Genomic DNA, 19512 nt, shown 5'->3' with positions numbered 1-19512 from the left:
TGGAGCCTATCACAGCTGCACTCGGGCAAAAGGCAGGGTACACCCTGGACAAGTCGCCACCTCATCGCAGGGTCAACACAGATAGACAGACAACATTCACACACTAGGGTCAATTTAGTGTTGCCAATCAACCTATCTCCAGGTGCATGCCAATATCAATAAAAAAAATTGTTTAGTATATGATAAAAAATGACAAAATGTAAATTGTGCAGTGTTAGGGAAAAAGAAGAAATTAAAGTTTTAAGAATACGGGTAAAAGTAATATTACAAGTGTTATAAAAGTAATAAAATAGGAATAAGTTGTATTTAAGTAAATGCAAAAAAAATAATTTAATAATAGAAAATAATTTGATTAAAAAAAAGCTTAGATTTTTATTCTGTTGCTTTGAATAATTGAGTGTTACCTAATATATATATTTTTTTTATAAATGCCAGGGTTTTCCCGACATGTCATTTATTGTGGTGCGGCACCACTGCAAAACAAAAGCCACAACACATTAAAAACGAGGGTCTTTTACATTAAAAAAACAAAGTAATACATTGTATAAATGGATACAGTATATGTAGCCTATTATTTACTAACTATTGACTTGTGATTAGAGGTGTAACGGTACGTGTATTTGTATTGAACCGTTTCGGTACGGGGGTTCCGGTTCGGTTTGGAGGTGTACCGAACAAGTTTCCACACGGACATATTAAGTAGCGCAACGCACGTTGTGTAAACTATGCACACCGAGGCACAACACACGGCATGCTAGCAACGACCGGGCTACGACAACATGTAAAAGCCAGAGCTGGAAGACCCTCCTGCCTCATTAAGATCTCCCGTTTGGGAACACTATGGCTGCGCGATACAACAATGGAGGACGGAGGTTTGCCGACATTGTTCAGCAGCTGCTTCTGACAACACGTCAAACATGCTAACCCATTTGAAGCGTCACCACCGCATTCAAGCAGCCTCTCCTCGGCGAGTCAGGCAGGGCTAAAGCAATAACAAATGTTTTAATAGCAGCAGATTTAAGACCATATTGCATTAGAAACTAGATTTTGACCCACTTCTATGGTGGAAGAACAATTAGCCAATAAATCCTCTTACTGCCAAGTTAGCCAGAAAAGTTAATCTGAGGCTGAGTTGACTTGAAACTGTTTAATGTTGCACTTTTTATATGTAGAAGAAAAGTTTTGTCATTTTATTTAATCTGAGCAACAACTTGAGGCAGTTTAATGTTGATTAACGTGGACTTTGACTTAAAGACCTACTGAAACCCACTACTACCGACCACACAGTCTGATAGTTTATATATCAATGATGAAATCTTAACATTGCAACACATGCCAATACGGCCGGGTTAGTTTACTAAAGTGCAATTTTAAATTCCGCGCGACATATCCTGCTGAATACGTCTCGGTATGATGACGTCAGCGCGTGACGTCGCGGATTGTAGAGGACATTTTGAGACAGCATGTGGGTCAGCTATTAAGTCGTCTGTTTCATCGCAAATAATTCATTTGCGGACCAGATCTGGCCCGCGGGCCTCGACTTTGACACACCTGCATTAAATGTATTAAAAAGAAGCTTAGTCAATTAAACATCTTGATTGATTGTATTTTACACCCTTTGTTCTTTAAAATGGGTACAGTTGATAGCAAGTTATGTATAACGTTTCAGACAGCTGAAGGAACTCATTCATTTACTGTGGGAATGTTCAGAGAATACAAGTTGTGTCTGTTGTGAGAATGTCTAGTTTGTCCATCCTAGGCCACCTTAGGTCACGTCAGGTGCGTCACCAGACCTACGAATGTTAGCCAAGTTAGCTCATGTGTTGTTGAAGTGGAGACGTCTGAGTGACATTGAGGGAGTCGCTTATGAAACAAACTCAGCTTCCTCATTAACATGACATGATGTCAGGGTTTGGGCCTCCTGAACCGTTTCATTTGCCATAAGAAGGCAGCTCTTCTCAAGCTTTCAAACCTTACAAGACCTCTTGTATGCAGTTTGAAAGCTGCAGCCGAAGAAAAGAAACAGACGTAGCAATTTATCGATAACGACAAAGTTATTGAATTCATTTTCATTTACCATTCGATTGATTGCCTTACAACAATCGGCACAGTTTTACAATTGTATCAACAATTTTAATGCCTCTGGACATCAAATGCAATGCTATCTTAAACGTGTTGTGCGCCGACGATAAGAAAGTATGTTGCTGCAATGCCAACAAATTACCTCAGTTTGATCTGAAGTGAAATTGGCCGACTCTCATCACTTATCTTTGCACCGTGTAACAATAGGCGCCGACTACTGGGTTCACGCGCAATCATAACAAATGGTGTGATTAATTTTGATTAATTTATGAAAACGCGCTATTTTTTTATTAATCACATGCGTTAAACACCTTAGCGTTGACAGCCTTATTTTATATTGTTACTTTGCACATTTGTTAAAAAGGTCCTAACTTAATTGCCAGCAATGTATAACTCTACCTCTGCCTACATGTTCAATAGTTAAGTGCAACTTTATTTCTCAATACTATAAATTTAGCCATTTTATATATTTGAGCCCCTCCAACATATTTTATGGCTTTTAGTTAGAGACGTCCGATAATATCGGCCGATAAATGATTTAAAATATAATCGGAAATTATCGGTATCGGTTTCAAAAAGTAAAATGTATGACTTTTTAAAACGCCGCTGTGTACACGGACGTAGGGAGAAGTACAGAGCGCCTATAAACCTTAAAGGCACTGCCTTTGCGTGCCGGCCCAGTCACATAATATCAACGGCTTTTCACACACACAAGTGAATGCCATGCATACTTGGTCAACAGTCATACAGGTCACACTGAGGGTGGCCGAAATAAACAACTTTAACACTGTTACAAATATGCGCCACACTGTGAACCCACACCAAACAAGAATGACAAACACATTTTGGGAGAACATCCGCACCGTAACACAACATAAACACAACAGAACAAATACCCAGAACCCCTTGCAGCACTAACTCTTCCGGGACGCTACAATATATCATCTGTTATCGTTACATTAGTGGTTAATTTGGTCTCAAAACAATAATGGAAATACTATCGTTTATCGGCAATAATTTGTAGGTCAAAATGTCAATACGTGGACTTTGGGTTGTTGTGTTTTCCCGGAATGCAAAGGAAAGTTGGTGCGGGCAAGTCGTGAATGTAAGTACATATTTTTATTCTAAACACTAACAGACAACAAAAAAGGAAACAAACAAAAGGCGCACACGATGGCGGAGAACAAACTTGACTAATGAAACCAAAAGACTAGCACAAAGGCAATTAACTATGAACACGAAACAAAAACACTTACTGTGGCATGGCATGAAGCATGAACTACAGTAGACAGGAATATCATGGGTAGCAGAGGTAGTATGGATGGATAGGATAGTGTAACCAGGACGATCAACTGTAACAGCCAGGCTTAAATAGCAGTGACATGATCAGTGACAGGTGTGCGAGTGCAAAGCGTGAGACAGGTGCGCGACATGAGGACAGGTGAAAACTAATGGGTTGCTATGGTGACAAAACAAACAAGAGTGCACAAAGAGACCAAAAACTAAACCGAACATGACTAAAACAAAAACATGATCAACAGACATGACACAAAATATCGTCGAGGAAAATGTGCCTATGTGCAGTCAACATAAATTGTGTGATTTAATTGCATTTATACATGAATAATGGGATGCCTTTTTTTTTTTTACCAGTAATCACATGCGATAACTTTGACATCCCTAGTTAAAATGTGACTGCCTGTACAGTCAAAGGTTTTGTAATGGTTACAGTTTGACCCTGGAACAGATTACACACTAACATGATTTCCTATGACGATAAAGTTAAAGTTAAAGTACCATTGATTGTCACACACACACTAGGTGTGGCGAAATTATTCTCTGCATTTGACCCATCACCCTTGATTACCCCCTGGGAGGTGAGGGGAGCAGTGAGCAGCAGCGGTGGCCGCACCCGGGGATCATTTTTGGTGATTTAACCCCCAATTCCAACCCTTGATGCGGAGTGCCAAGCAGGGAGGTAATGGGTCCCATTTTTATAGTCTTTGGTATGACTCGGCCGGGGTTTGAACTCACAACCTACCGATCTCAGGGCAGACACTCTAACCACTAGGCCACTGAGTAGGTTTTTTGACTGAGTAAGTGTTTTGGGGTACCAGCATCACGGAACAAATTGTGTTGGTGGTTTAAAGCTAGAGGGAGTTGAGTAGGAGCATTCTGCTTGTTTGTTACGAGGAGCTCCCACTGCTTCTTGGAAGAAGCCAGCTGCCCCACCCACACAACACTGTCTTCACACAACGAGAGCAGCTGACTTCAACACTGCAGCCTACAATTATCCTGCACAAGACACAACATTAAGCAAGCTCTGCAGCATTTATATTTACACGAAATAGGCTGTTAGTGGATGTGTTGCACTGGGGAGGAACAGAAGCACATTTAGGCTACATTAAATCAAAATGTCATTTCTTTAAAGACCTTTCTATCACCATATGGTTACCCCTCTCATGTTGAACTTCAACATCATCTATAGTTGAAAATACAGTATGGATAAAAACTCTAACAAATATTCTGAAACCAAACAAAAACTTTTACTAAAGTATCAATGTCGACCTAAGTCAAACACAAATTAATAACCGGTTGTTAGTTGGAGTAATAAAGGACTGGCATTGCAGAATGGGCGCATGAAGAAGTCCTCCATATCAATAAGATTGTATGAACTTAAAGGGGAACTGCACTTTTTTTTTTAAAGGAATTTTGCCGATCTTTTACAATTGTGAAGTGAATTATATTTATATAGTGCTTTTCTCTAGAGACTTGAAGCGCTTTTGATAGTGAAACCCATCGTCCATCAGTGCTAAATATTATAAACTTATCACTTTCCTCTGGCACTGTTCCCCGAGCATTCAAGAAAGCGGTTATTCATCCTCTGCTCAAAAGACCTAACCTTGATCCTGACCTCATGGTAAACTACCGACCGGTGTCTCACCTTCCCTTTATTTCGAAAATCCTCGAAAAAATTGTCGCACAGCAGCTAAATGAACACTTAGTGTCTAACAATCTTTGTGAACCTTTTCAATCCGGTTTCAGGGCAAATCACTCTACGGAGACAGCCCTCGCAAAAATGACTAATGATCTACTGCTAACGATGGATTCTGATGCGTCATCTATGTTGCTGCTTCTTGATCTTAGCGCTGCTTTCGATACCGTCGATCATAATATTTTATTAGAGCGTATCAAAACACGTATTGGTATGTCAGACTTAGCCTTGTCGTGGTTTAACTCTTATCTTACTGACAGGATGCAGTGCATCTCCCATAATAATGTGACCTCGGACTATGTTAAGGTAACGTGCGGAGTTCCTCGGGGTTCGGTTCTTGGCCCTGCACTCTTTACATGCTGCCGCTAGGCGACATCATACGCAAATACGGTGCTAGCTTTCATTGTTATGCTGATGACACCCAACTCTACATGCCCCTAAAGCTGACCAACACGCCGGATTGTAGTCAGCTGGAGGCGTGTCTTAATGAAATTAAACAATGGATGTCCGCTAACTTCTTGCAACTCAACGCCAAGAAAACGGAAATGCTGATTATCGGTCCTGCTAAACACCGACATTTATTTAATAATACCACCTTAACATTTGACAACCAAACAATTACACAAGGCTCAGTAAAGAATCTGGGTATCATCTTCGACCCAACTCTCTCGTTTGAATCACACATTAAGAGTGTTACTAAAACGGCCTTCTTTCATCTCCGTAATATCGCTAAAATATGTTCTATTTTATCCACTAGCGACGCTGAGATCATTATCCATGCGTTCGTTACGTCTCGTCTCGACTACTGTAACGTATTATTTTCGGGTCTCCCTATGTCTAGCATTAAAAGATTACAATTGGTACAAAATGCGGCTGCTAGACTTTTGACAAGAACAAGAAAGTTTGATCATATTACGCCTATACTGGCTCACCTGCACTGGCTTCCTGTGCACTTAAGATGTGACTTTAAGGTTTTACTACTTACGTATAAAATACTACACGGTCTAGCTCCGTCCTATCTTGTCGATTGTATTGTACCATATGTCCCGGCAAGAAATCTGCGTTCAAAGAACTTCGGCTTATTAGTGATTCCCGGAGCCCAAAAAAAGTCTGCGGGCTATAGAGCGTTTTCTATTCGGGCTCCAGTACTGTGGAATGCCCTCCCGGTAACAATTAGAGATGCTACCTCAGTAGAAGCATTTAAGTCCCATCTTAAAACTCATTTGTATACTCTAGCCTTTAAATAGCCCCCCTTTTTTAGACCAGTTGATCTGCCGTTTCTTTTCTTTTCTCCTCTGCTCCCCTCTTCCTTGTGGAGGGGGGGGGGGGGGCACAGGTCCGGTGGCCATGGATGAAGTGCTGGCTGTCCAGAGTCGGGACCCGGGGTGGACCGCTCGCCTGTGCATCGGCTGGGAACATCTCTGCGCTGCTGACCCGTCTCCGCTCGGGATGGTTTCCTGCTGGCCCCACTATGGACTGGACTCTTACTATTATGTTGGATCCACAATGGACTGGACTCTCACAATATTATGTGAGACCCACTCGACATCCATTGCATTCGGTCTCCCCTAGAGGGGGGGGGCTTACCCACCTATGCGGTCCTCTCCAAGGTTTCTCATAGTCATTCATATCGACGTCCCACTGGGGTGAGTTTTTCCTTGCCCTTATGTGGGCTTTGTACCGAGGATGTCGTTGTGGCTTGTGCAGCCCTTTGAGACACTTGTGATTTAGGGCTATATAAATAAACATTGATTGATTGATTGATTGATCCTCTACATCTTTAAGTTACATTTAAACCAGTGTGGGTGGCACTAGGAGCAGGTGGGTAAAGTGGTTGGCCCAAGGACACAACGGCAGTGACTAAGATGGCGGAAGCGAGGATCGATCCTGGAACCCTCAGGTTGCTGGCACGGTCGCTCTACCAACCGGGCAAAGGCGCCTGTGTTGACGACGGATGTATATTTTTAAATGCATTCTACATACATGCGATCAAAAGTCCGCTTACAGTGGAGCCTATAGGAGCCGCTCTATTCTGCCTATAAAGCCCTTAAAAAACATCCAAACACCTCAATTATAAGTTTATATAAATGCTGTAAATATAGATGTAATGTAGTAAAAGGCACATTTATAATAACTTTTAATATTTACGTATTTGACTAATTTCAAGCATACACGGCGCATTACTTTAAAAAACGCATCACAACGTTCTTTATTGTTTCAACTACATGACTGATTACTGCTCACTGCAAACTTCATGAGAGCCAATAAACATAATAAAACATCAGTTACTGTTCAAGGTCTGCTGTCATTAGGATGCCAACTGCTAAGATTTTCATATATTCCCATTTAGATGAATGACTCATAATCGTCGCAAAGAAAAGGGTGGTGGAACCAAGCGTAATTTCGTGTTGTTCTCGCCATTTCAGTGTCTAAATTGGCTGTCAAAGTGTACAAACTTGTCAGAATACGTCCTTGTCCTTCTACTATCCAGGTGAGAGGCATGATTTATGATCTAGAACAGGGGTGTCAAACTCAAATACAGAGCGGGCCAAAATTTAAAACTGAACAAAGCCGCGGGCCAAGGTTGAACAAATTAACCTTTTAATAGGGACCCAAACAAATTTTGCATAAAATATGGAACAAGCAAGGCTTATATAACTTTATAGTGACATGCAAAATCGAGTTTCAAATAATAATAATAATAATTAAAAAATATCAATGGCATATCAAATACAATTTCAATAAAAATTGAATGCCTCTTTTCTATTTGCAGCCTTCTAAGGTAAATATCAACATTAACTTTTTCCACAGGCTAATAAATTTGAAAATACCGGTAAAATAATGAATAAACCAACAATTCAGGACTTTAAACTGCTCAGTTTGCAACACACTGATCTAATCTGATGTGCCCAAACCAGATACTTGCCATCTTTCCTTGGATGCTAGTTCATTAATGTTGGGGTTCAGGCTTTGAGCTGAGGTAACCTTCATTATCGAACGAAGGTGTTCATGAATCATTATATCTCGTATTCCACAGTCTTGGGGGCGTGCCTTACAGGCACTGCTTTTAACGTCCTCTACGAGCTGACGTAACGTCCGCTTTTCATCCCTTCTAACGACGTGCCCGCCCAGTCACAAGATATGTGCGGCTCCTGCACGCACACACATGTGAATGCAAAGCATACTTCATCAACAGCGATACAGTTTACACAGAGTGGCCGTATAAAAACCTTTAACATTGTTAGAAATATACACCACACTGTGAATCCACACCAAACAAGAATGACAAACACATTTTGGGAGAACATCCGCACAGTAACACAACATAAACACAACAGTACAAATACCCAGAATCCTTTGCAGCACTAACTCTTCCGGGACGCTACGATATACACCCCCCGCTACCTCCAACCCCCCCCCCCCCCCCCCCACACACACACACCTTGTAGCGTCAGGTTGCAGGTGTTGTGCCGGATAATGCACCCCCGGCGTAGAATGCACCCCCTGATGGGAGTGTTATATCAGCTAAAGCCCACAATTAAAGTTTCCACGTGCAAGATTGAATGTATTTGAAAAAGTTATTTAATAAGAAGCCAAAAGTGCAAAAACAATAATGTTAGTGTTGGATGAGTTGTGAATGAATGAAATATGAAATCCGTGCTGCAGTACCTGCTGGGCCACAACATTAGGTACACCTGCAGACTACAGCACGGATTTCATATTTCATTTGTGAAGAATGAAGTTTAACGAGGAATCGAGGAAGCAGCTCAGGAGTTGATCATATCAACATATGTACACAAGTGCGTGATCACGGCGCCACAATGAATAGTTTGCATTAGCGCTTATTACAACAATTGTTAGGAATGCTCTTTGTAGCGAAGATCGTCACCCCCAAAAAGCAGGAGACAGCGTGCAACGTACAGGTAAGTGGGTATTTAACGTCAAAAGGTGCAAAAATCCAAGGTAGAGTACAACACGGATATGCACAAAGCAAGCACAGGGAAACTGTGCAAGAAAAAATAACTAAAGGGGGCTAACAAGAAAGAATTGCAAAACAAGAAGTGAAAAATGCCACAAACCGTGAAAGTTCCGCTGAATACCAAGATGCCAAACATTTGGTATGATCCCACAACCAACAAAGAAAAGAGACTGGCTTAAATAGCCCTCCAACGCCAGGTGAGACAATCAACGCAAACAAGCCGCAGGTGATGAGTGAAGCGCTCAGAAAGAGAGTAAAGCTAGGGCAAACAATGCAAACAAAATAGTAAGTGAAACCAAAGTAAAAGCGTAAAACAGGAAGTGAAGCCAAAAACAAAGGAAAAACACCAAAAAACTACAACAAAGAATAGCCTGGCCTAACAGGTCGTAACAAACAATTTCACTAATACTTGGTTAATATTCAAGTTGCGAAATGTAAATTGAGAATTGTTAGTGCTTTTTGGATGGTTATTTATTGTTTTTTTGGGGGGAATAGAGGACATCCCATTAAGCAGACTTGTATTTATTTTTATTTACGAGATAAAATGCATTAAAAAAATATATACATCCGTCGTCATGTCTTTTATAATGATTGTGGATAGGCAAAAATCCTAAAAAAGTGCACCTTTAAATCGGTTCCAGCGTCTAATTCAGGGGTGCCCAAACTACGGCCCGCGGGCCGGATCCGGCCCCCCAGCATCCAAAATCCGGCCCACGGGAAATCCCAAGTTACATTTAAAAAAATATATATTTTCTTTCTAATCCATTTTCTACCGCTTGTTACTCTCGGTGTCTCCTAGCCGCTCAGGCAAATCATATTGTCTAAAAATGAATTTTCCCATCGATAACGTGACAATGTTAAATGTCAAAACGGATTAAAAAGACAATGTATATATGTATATATATACATATATATATATATATATATATACATATATATATATATATATATATATATATATATATATATATATGTATATACAGCCCGGCCCCCGGCCAAATTTTTTTAACCCAACGCGGCCCACGAGTCAAAAAGTTTGGGGACCCCTGGTCTAATTGTTCCCATCAAAATAAACAGGGCAATGTTTAAGTAACATTCTTAACGTGTAGAAGTAAATTAATATTAATAGGCTACAGGGCTCCAGTTATGTATTATTTAATAATCGCTCTATCAATTTGTATCTTCGAGTAATCGGATACAACTTTGTGTAATTTGGGAAAAAAAGTTGACATAAACAAAAAATGTTACCTTTAATATAACGTTTATTCTTTTTATCTAAAAAAACGCACATTATCAATATTTAATTGCTACAGCAGTGCAGAAACTATGTCCGTGTATTTACATTTCCTGGCACTCTATAAAGTCCGGATTTTATCCATTTTTAATGGTGAATGGTAAATGGTAAATGGGTTATACTTGTATAGCGCTTTTCTACCTTCAAAGTACTCAAAGCGCTTTGACACTATTACCACATTCACCCATTCACACACACATTCACACACTGATGGCGGGAGCTGCCATGCCCTAATCCCCACCCATCAGGAGCAAGGGTGAAGTGCCTTGCTCAAGGACACAATGGACATGACGAGGTTGCTAGAAGATGGAGATTGAACCAGGAACCCTCAGGTTGCTGGCACTGCCACTCTCCCAACCGCCCTACGCCGTCCCCTTATAGATTTTTAATCATTAAAAGAAGCAACACAATACAAATTGAAGATTTTTTGTAATTGATTAATCGTTGTCACACTTCTTTTTTCTAAAAGGAGAAGCTTTAACAAGGTGTGTTATGAGGAGTTCGATGAAATACGCAGGACTCACGTTTAAAGCAGTAATCGCTGTTCCCATACTTTTGACCAGTGTGACTGGTAACTTCTTTTTACACTTGCGTGACAATTTGGGATGTGACGATATGAACATTTCACATCATACTTATCTTGACCAAAATTATCACTGTTATCCATATTATTGGGGTATTTTTAAATATGCTTAAAAAGCACTTATATACATACTGAAACATTTTTACCAAGTATTTTTTTCATGTTTTGTGTTTATGATGCCTCACAGATAGTGTTTTAGTCTTAGTAGTTCATCTGTTTAAATGGCTAAGCTTTTGTTTTTTTAAATATTTGTTTGTACTGTAGCACTTTAAGATTTATTTAAATGAAAAGTACGCAATAAATAAAATCTGTTATTATTTATTACTTCTGGCGGATGTTGTGGCGTCCTACTTTGTTCAGCAGTCCTTACACGCACCGTAAAAAAAAGTTAAAGTTAAAGTACCAATGATTGTCACACACACACTAGGTGTGGCGAAATTATTCTCTGCATTTGACCCATCACCCTTGTTCACCCCCTGGGAAGTGAGGGGAGCAGTGGGCAGCAGCGGTGGCAGCACCCGGGAATCATTTTTGGTGATTTAACCCCCAATTCCAACCCTTGATGCTGAAACACCTCCATGTCGTATTCCTCTCAGTCTAGAATGATCAGTCTGTTGTAAGAAAGCACAGCTTGTAGGTTTAATGTGCACAATTGAGTATCTTAGTTTCTCAGACAGCAATGTGTTTACCGGTAAGTTTAGATTGGGTATGTTGTTTCTTAACGGGGAAGATGCAAGAATATGAGCACCCTTTAGGAAAAAAAGAGTAAAATTGAGAGAAAAAAAAAAGGACAATTTATTTCAGCACAAAGTCCTGCCACACAAACCCTGAAAGAACATTTTGAAAATCACAAGTACATTTTCTGCAATTGGGTGCATTTCTACACTATATTTGATCTTTACATTTATTGCACAGGAGCTCTGGGCGTTTGTCTTTTTGATGGTTCCCTCTTGTTTTCATGTTTTTTACCTTATTTTGGGGGACTTTTTGACTATGGTTGTGGCCCAAATCGGATTTTTTTTTTTTAATCAGATTTTTTCCAGCTGACTGTTTACGCAGCGAGTAAAATGTGATCTTTATTAGACTCCAGTGTAAACGCGCACAAGACCCAATGTGGCCTCGCCTCCATGTGCAGTTTAATAAAGAGAAAACAAAGGAAGTTCACCAGATTTTGTAAATGAACAAGGAAGTCGCTACTACTACTACAAAATAAAATAAAAGTTGCCACTCCTTAAAAATGAATGTTTTTAACATGAAAATAAATTAAAGTAATACCTCCCACCGCCAAAGACATGCACCTGGGGATAGGTTGATTGGCAACACTAGATGGTCCCGAGTGTGTGAATGTGAGTGTGAATGTTGTCTGTCTATCTGTGTTGGCCCTGTGATGAGGTGGCGATTTGTCCAGGGTGTACCCCGCCTTCCACCCGATTGTAGCTGAGATAGGCTCCAGCACCCCCCGCGACCCCACAAGGGACAAACGGTAGAAAATGGATTGTTGAATGAACAATGTATGAATGGATATACAGTATATATATATATATCGTATTTTTCGGACAATAAGGCACACTAAAAATCCTTTCATTTTCTCAAAACTCGACAGTGCGCCTTATAACCAACCAGATAATGTACGGAATAATTTTGGTTCTGCTTACCGACCTCCAAGCTATTTTATTTGGTACATGGTGAAATGATAAGTGTGACCAGTAGATGGCAGTCACACATAAGATACATGACGACTGCAATATGATGGCAGTCACACATGAGAGATACGTGTAGACTGCAATATGACTCAAGTAAACAACACCAACATTTTATATGTTCCATTGAAAATATAGAACATTACACACGGCGCTCAAAAATCTATCAAAATGTTTTAGTACGACTTTGGTAAGCTATGAAGCCGCACCGCTTGATGGATTGTACTGTGCTTCAACATACGAGTATTATTATGGTGTGTGTATAAGGGAAAACATTATCTGGCGTTTTGTTTCGCAATATTATGCAAAAGGAACTTCTCTTACCTTCTGGTACCTGCGAATCTGTATATGGGATCTGCATAAGTCCTGAAAATTTGCGCGCTTCCGCCTTTGTAGTCCGTGTCGACAACGTAGTTGATAAGCTTCTTCTTTTTGTCTATCTTCTTGTTATGGGACATTCATCCTCCGCTGTTGCCATTTCTAAAGTAGTGTAAAGTTCTTATTTATATCTGTCAGTAAACTCGCCATGAAAGCGCTAAAACATACCGGTGTAGTGAGTTTACATTATTCACCCAAGGAACTTTAGTTATTAGAGAGTTCCGGTTGGACGGTTTTCCAGGGGACACATTTACGGCGTTGTTGTTGCACTAGTGAGCCACGGATGAGAAGATGCTGCTTCATTGATTTAAGTAAAGTCTGAATGTCATTAAAACAGTTAGCTCCATCTTTTGACACTTCTTCCACCCCCGTCCTTGCACGCTACACCTCTACAACAATATCAGTGTGTGAATGTGTGTGTGAATGAGTGAATGTGGAAATAGTGTCAAAGCGCTTTGAGTTCCTTAAAAAGGTAGAAAAGCGCTATACAAGTATAACCCATTTACCCTTTAACAAAGATGACGGAGAAAAGACGCTGCCGAAGGTGAGCCACGTAAATAAGACCACCCACAAAACGGCAAATCCTGAAGCGACTGTCAGAAAGCAGCTTGAAGATGATCTGTAAAACATAATCTATGCAACATTTTGACCAAAGAACCACCATTACATTTTATGTAGACCACAAGGAAGTGCTTTACATTTAGAAAAAAAAACATAATATGACCTCTTTAATGCACCCTATAATCCAGTGCGACTTTTGTATGAAAAAAGACCTGACTAGACCCACTCATCTGCAGTGCGCCTTATAATCCGGTGTGCCCTATGGTCCGGAAAATACAGTAGTGTAATATATTTGGGCGGGTTCTAATCTTTAAGTAGAGATAACACGGCCATCAGCGTGGATCTGTATCGCCTATATAAACAACTTGCGCAATATACGTAACATGTAAGCAAATACGCCACAGTGTCCTTCAACAATCGCTATTTCTTCAGAATCAAAATATATATTCATTAATATTACATAAACCCTATTATTTGTGCACTATTGACTCATGATGCACTGGAAATTCGGCCGTCGAAAGAAGACTTTGCTCAACAAAACAGGATGTTGTGATAACGATATCCACTTCCCCTGGTGGGCTGCATCTTTCCCTACGCACACCAATGACATAGCTCGCACGCAGCTGACGAAAAAGTCACATACGGGTCGCATTGCCGTTTAGACTGAAGTCACATTTGAAAGGATCAGATTCCAATCGGATTTGAACTACCTTATAATGTGGCCTGAAACCAATGTGAAAAGATAAGATTTGAAGCACTTTGGAGCGTTTAGACTGGCAAAAAAAATCTGATCTATGTCACTTTAGGGTAGGGCTGGGCGATATATCGATATACTCGATATATCGCGGGTTTGTCTCTGTGCGATATAGAAGATGACTATATCGTAATATTCGAGTATACATTCTCACGCAGTTGCTTTTAGCTGCGGGCATTACACTTCAGGCTCTTCTCACTCTTTCTAGTCTCTCCTTCTCACAGAGACTTAAAACAAGCGCACCTTCTTGCAACGTCACACGCTCCCGCGGAGCAGAGAGGTAGCAACATGGTAACGTTAGCTGTGATGTTAACGGTGCGGTGTGGGTGGTAATACGAGAGAGAGAAGGTGCGAATCTGGTAACAAATGAAGGAAGAATTAATTCCCAAGAAAAACAGCACGGGGTCCATTGTCCGGCGGTGGTTTGGCTTCAAGCGGGAATATGTTCAACATTTATGCGGCAAAAGCGTTGCTACAAAAAGTAGTACCACTGCTAATTTGTAGCATCATTTGAAAAGTCACTCGCTAGAGAATAAAGAGTGCTTGAAACTCCGCATGTCAACATCTCTGTTCGGTGCCACACCAACAAAATGCCGAAGCAACTATTTCCAGATCAACACTGTATGAAAAAAATAGTCAATAACAAAAGGAGATAACGTCCGCAGGAGCCTACCACATAGCGAAGGACATACACTGTTTGATTTCCTATTATGCAGCTCATTTTTATTTGACACTTATTGAAATATCTTGTGTGACATCATGCACAAAAGTGCACTTAATTAGTTTTAAACTATTGTAATGGCGTTCTGTACAAAAAGTGCACTTTCATTTAGTGTTGTTTAGATATGTCATCTTAGTGACATCATGCACAAAAGTGCACTAATAGCTTGTTTTAAAATGTCTGACAATCTTGCACTTTCTGTTTTGAAATGACATGAATGTTTGTGCCACTGCTTAATAACTGTTTAATAAATACAGCTTTGGTCAATTGACTTAGTTGTGATTTCCCTCTCTGCATGAAAGTTTAAAATGAGCATATATTAATGCAGTATGAAGAAGAATGTTTTAATGTTGACACATAGAATCATCATACTGTGTGATTACATGCATCAAGTGTTCATTCAAGGCTAAGGCAAAATATCGAGATATATATCGTGTATCGTGACATGGCCTAAAAATATCAAGATATTAGTAAAAGGCCATATCACCCAACCCTAGTCTGGTGTGCCGTGGGAGATTATGTAGTTTCACCTATTTGGGTTAAAAATATTTTTTGCAAACCAGTAATTATAATCCGCAAATAATGTGCCGTTGTTGAGTGTCGGTGCTGTCTAGAGCTCGGCAGAGTAACCATGTTATTCTCTTCCATATCAGCAGGTGGCAGCCGGTAGCTAATTGCTTCGTAGATGTCGGTAACAGGTCGTGATCACAATATGCAGGCGACAGCGGGAGGCAGCGTGCAGGTAAAAAGGTATCTAATGCTTAAACCAAAAATAAACAAAAGGTGAGTGCCGCTAAGAAAATGGATTAAAGCTTAGGGAAGGCTATGCCGAACAAAACTAAAACTGAACTGGCTACAAAGTAAACAAAAACAGAATGCTGGACGACAGCAAAGACTTACAGCGTGTGGAGCAGAGACGGCGTCCACAAAGTACACCCGTACATGATATGACAATGAACAATGTCCACACAAAAAAAAGACAGCAACAACTTAAATATTCTTGATCGCTAAAACAAAGCAGGTGCGGGGAATAGCTCTCAAAGGAAGACATGAAACTGCTACAGGAAAATACAGACAAAGCAGGAAAAGGCATCAAAATAGGAGCGCAAGACAGGAACTAAAAACACTACACACAGGAAAACAGCAAAAAACTCAAAGTGAGTCACGGAGTCATGTGACAGGTGGTGACAGTACACCTACTTTGAGACAAGAGCTATAGTGATGCATGCTTGGTTATGGTTTCAATTAATATCCAACAATTGCGGCTTTTTATTGTCTACAGAGTTTTGTTTTTTTGTGTGTGCCTACGGACTTTTTCAACTCAAAAAAATGTGTCTTGGCTCAAAAAAGGTTGAAAAACACTGTATTAGTGCATACAAGTACCAGTTAATGTAGAAGGTTAACAACAGGTTTATATAGCAGGCAGTGTCCTAAATGTGACCATGTTTCATGTCAAGTGGGGGCAAGTGGGTATAATGCTGGCCCCAAACTCTTTACTCGATGTACGCCCCTGCTCGTTAAAACACCGCCATGATTGATTGATTTATTGAGACTTTTATTAGTAGATTGCACAGGACAGTACATATTCCGTACAATTGACCACTAAATGGCAACACCCGAATGAGTTTTTCAACTTGTTTAAGTCGGGGTCCACGTTAATCAATTCATGGTACAAATACAAACCCTGTTTCCATATGAGTTGGGAAATTGTGTTAGATGTAAATATAAACGAAATACAATGATTTGCAAATCATTTTCAAGCCATATTCAGTTGAATATGCTACAAAGACAACATATTTGATGTTCAAACTGATAAAAATATATTTTTTTTTGCAAATAATCATTAACTTTAGAATTTGATGCCAGCAACACGTGACAAAGAAGTTGGGAAAGGTGGCAATAAATACTGATAAAGTTGAGCTGAACAGGCAAATTGGGAACAGGTGGGTGCCATGATTGGGTATAAAAGTAGATTCTATGAAATGCTCAGTCATTCACAAACAAGGATGGGGCGAGGGTCACCACTTTGTCAACAAATGTGTGAGCAAATTGTTGAACAGTTTAAGAAAAACCTTTCTCAACCAGCTATTGCAAGGAATTTAGGGATTTCACCATCTACGGTCCGTAATATCATCAAAGGGTTCAGAGAATCTGGAGAAATCACTGCACGTAAGCAGCTAAGTCAGTGACCTTCGAGCCCTCAGGCTGTACTGCATCAACAAGCAACATCAGTGTGTAAAGGATATCACCACATGGGCTCAGGAACACTTCAGAAACCCACTGTCAGTAACTACAGTTGGTCGCTACATCTGTAAGTGCAAGTTAAAACTCTCCTATGCAAGGCGAAAACCGTTTATCAACAACACCCAGAAACGCCGTCATCTTCGCTGGGCCTGAGCTCATCTAAGATGGACTGATACAAAGCGGAAAAGTGTTCTGTGGCCTGACAAGTCCACATTTCAAATTGTTTTTGGAAACTGTGGACGCCGTGTCCTCCGGACCAAAGAGGAAAAGAACCATCCGGATTGTTATAAGCGCAAAGTTGAAAAGCCAGCATCTGTGATGGTATGGGGGTGTATTAGTGCCCAAGACATGGGTAACTTACACATCTGTGAAGGCGCCATTAATGCTGAAAGGTACATACAGGTTTTGGAGCAACATATGTTGCCATCCAAGCAACGTTACCATGGACGCCCCTGTTTATTTCAGCAAGACAATGCCAAGCCACGTGTTACATCAACGTGGCTTTATAGTAAAAGAGTGCGGGTACTAAACTGGCCTGCCTGTAGTCCAGACCTGTCTCCCATTGAAAATGTGTGGCGCATTATGAAGCCTAAAATACCACAACGGAGACCCCCGGACTGTTGAACAACTTAAGCTGTACATCAAGCAAGAATGGGAAATAATTCCACCTGAGAAGCTTAAAAAATGTGTCTCCTCAGTTCCCAAACGTTTACTGAGTGTTGTTAAAAGGAAAGGCCATGTAACACAGTGGTGAACATGTCCTTTCCCAACTACTTTGGCACGTGTTGCAGCCATGAAATTCTAAGTTAATTATTATTTGCAAAAAAAATAAATAAAGTTTATGAGTTTGAACATCAAATATCTTGTCTTTGTAGTGCATTCAATTGAATATGGGTTGAAAATGATTTGCAAATCATTGTATTCCGTTTATATTTACATCTAACACAATTTCCCAACTCATATGGAAACGGGGTTTGTATATACTGGAAAATGAGAATAATCCACATTCAATAATCTTCACCTGCTGTCCACATCCACTCAGCTAAACTAGCAGCTATCATAGCTAAGCAGCTCATTGCTAGCTACTAAAGATGACTGGCAATACATTCACCGTGGAATATTATTAAAAACTGAAAAAAGGTCCGACAAAACAAATAAATGATATGAGTTATTGTTGGTATGAGGACTGAAAACCTACCCATGTCTGCCGCGTCCATTCCGTAGCTAACGCCAACCACCGTGTCAGCATCATCGGATGCTGTGGCCCCGGACAGAGGACTCCCGTCCCCGGCCTCCGACAACCCGACCGCTCCCTCGGCTTCCATTCAGCCTTTCGGAGGCGTGTGGCAGGGGGGAAATAGGTAAGCGACGATGCCGACGAATCCGCTATCTTATATTTGGAAAACAATCACACGGGAAGACATGTTATCCGCAGGGGTGTCTTCATTGGCGGTTGGAGACAGCGGCCCATTCCACACTCTCCTCTCGGCTCGACTGCACTGCTCGGCTGCGGCGGAGGAGCTCAAGCTCCGCTGACTGCTGGTATAGTGTGGGGCTCAGTGGCGCTCTCTAGTGGAGGAGGGAGAAACTGCAAGCCTAGATGCTTTAAAAAAAAATAACACTTTCTGGCTTGTTTATGTGAAATGTGACAGAACATTAGGCAAAAATAAATACATTTGATGTCATCTATAACTTTTATGAACTGAGCATCCACACAAATATTTTACTATATTGTCACATATGTATGTATATATGTGTATATATATGTATGTATATATGTGTGTATATATATATATATATATATATATATATATATATATATATACACACACACGTGTGTATATATACGTGTATACATACATATGTATATATATATATATATATATATATATACATACACACACACGTGTGTATATATACGTGTATACATACATATGTATATATGTATATATATACATATATATATATAAATATATACACGTGTATATATACGTGTATACATACATTGTATATATGTATACATACATACATACATACACATACATATATATATGTATGTATATATATATATACATACATACATACATACATATATATATACATACATACATATGTATATATATGTATATATACATACATATATATATACACACATACATACATTATATATATATATATATACACATACATATATATATACACACATACATACATACATACA

At 40.0% G+C, this 19512-nt stretch overlaps 1 protein-coding gene across 3 annotated transcripts in view; it reads right to left on the bottom strand.

Moving 5' to 3' along the window:
• Positions 1-18908, bottom strand: part of pip5k1ca (phosphatidylinositol-4-phosphate 5-kinase, type I, gamma a) — a 92429-nt gene extending 73521 nt beyond the window's left edge. Inside the window, exon 1 of one of the 3 annotated variants that reach the window (XM_061977861.1) lies at positions 18490-18908. In XM_061977861.1, the coding sequence (XP_061833845.1) occupies positions 18490-18616 (127 nt within the window). In that variant the 5' untranslated portion in view covers positions 18617-18908. The remainder of the gene's footprint in view (positions 1-18489) is intronic. The other 2 variants (XM_061977862.1, XM_061977863.1) reach the window with 2 other exon arrangements.
• Between the last annotated feature and the right edge of the window lie 604 nt (positions 18909-19512).

The sequence above is a fragment of the Nerophis lumbriciformis genome, linkage group LG18 (assembly GCF_033978685.3).
Source record: "Nerophis lumbriciformis linkage group LG18, RoL_Nlum_v2.1, whole genome shotgun sequence".
NCBI classification, from domain to species: domain Eukaryota; kingdom Metazoa; phylum Chordata; class Actinopteri; order Syngnathiformes; family Syngnathidae; genus Nerophis; species Nerophis lumbriciformis.
The sequence above is the reverse complement of the archived record's forward strand: the minus strand, read 5'-3'. Positions and strand labels throughout refer to the sequence as shown.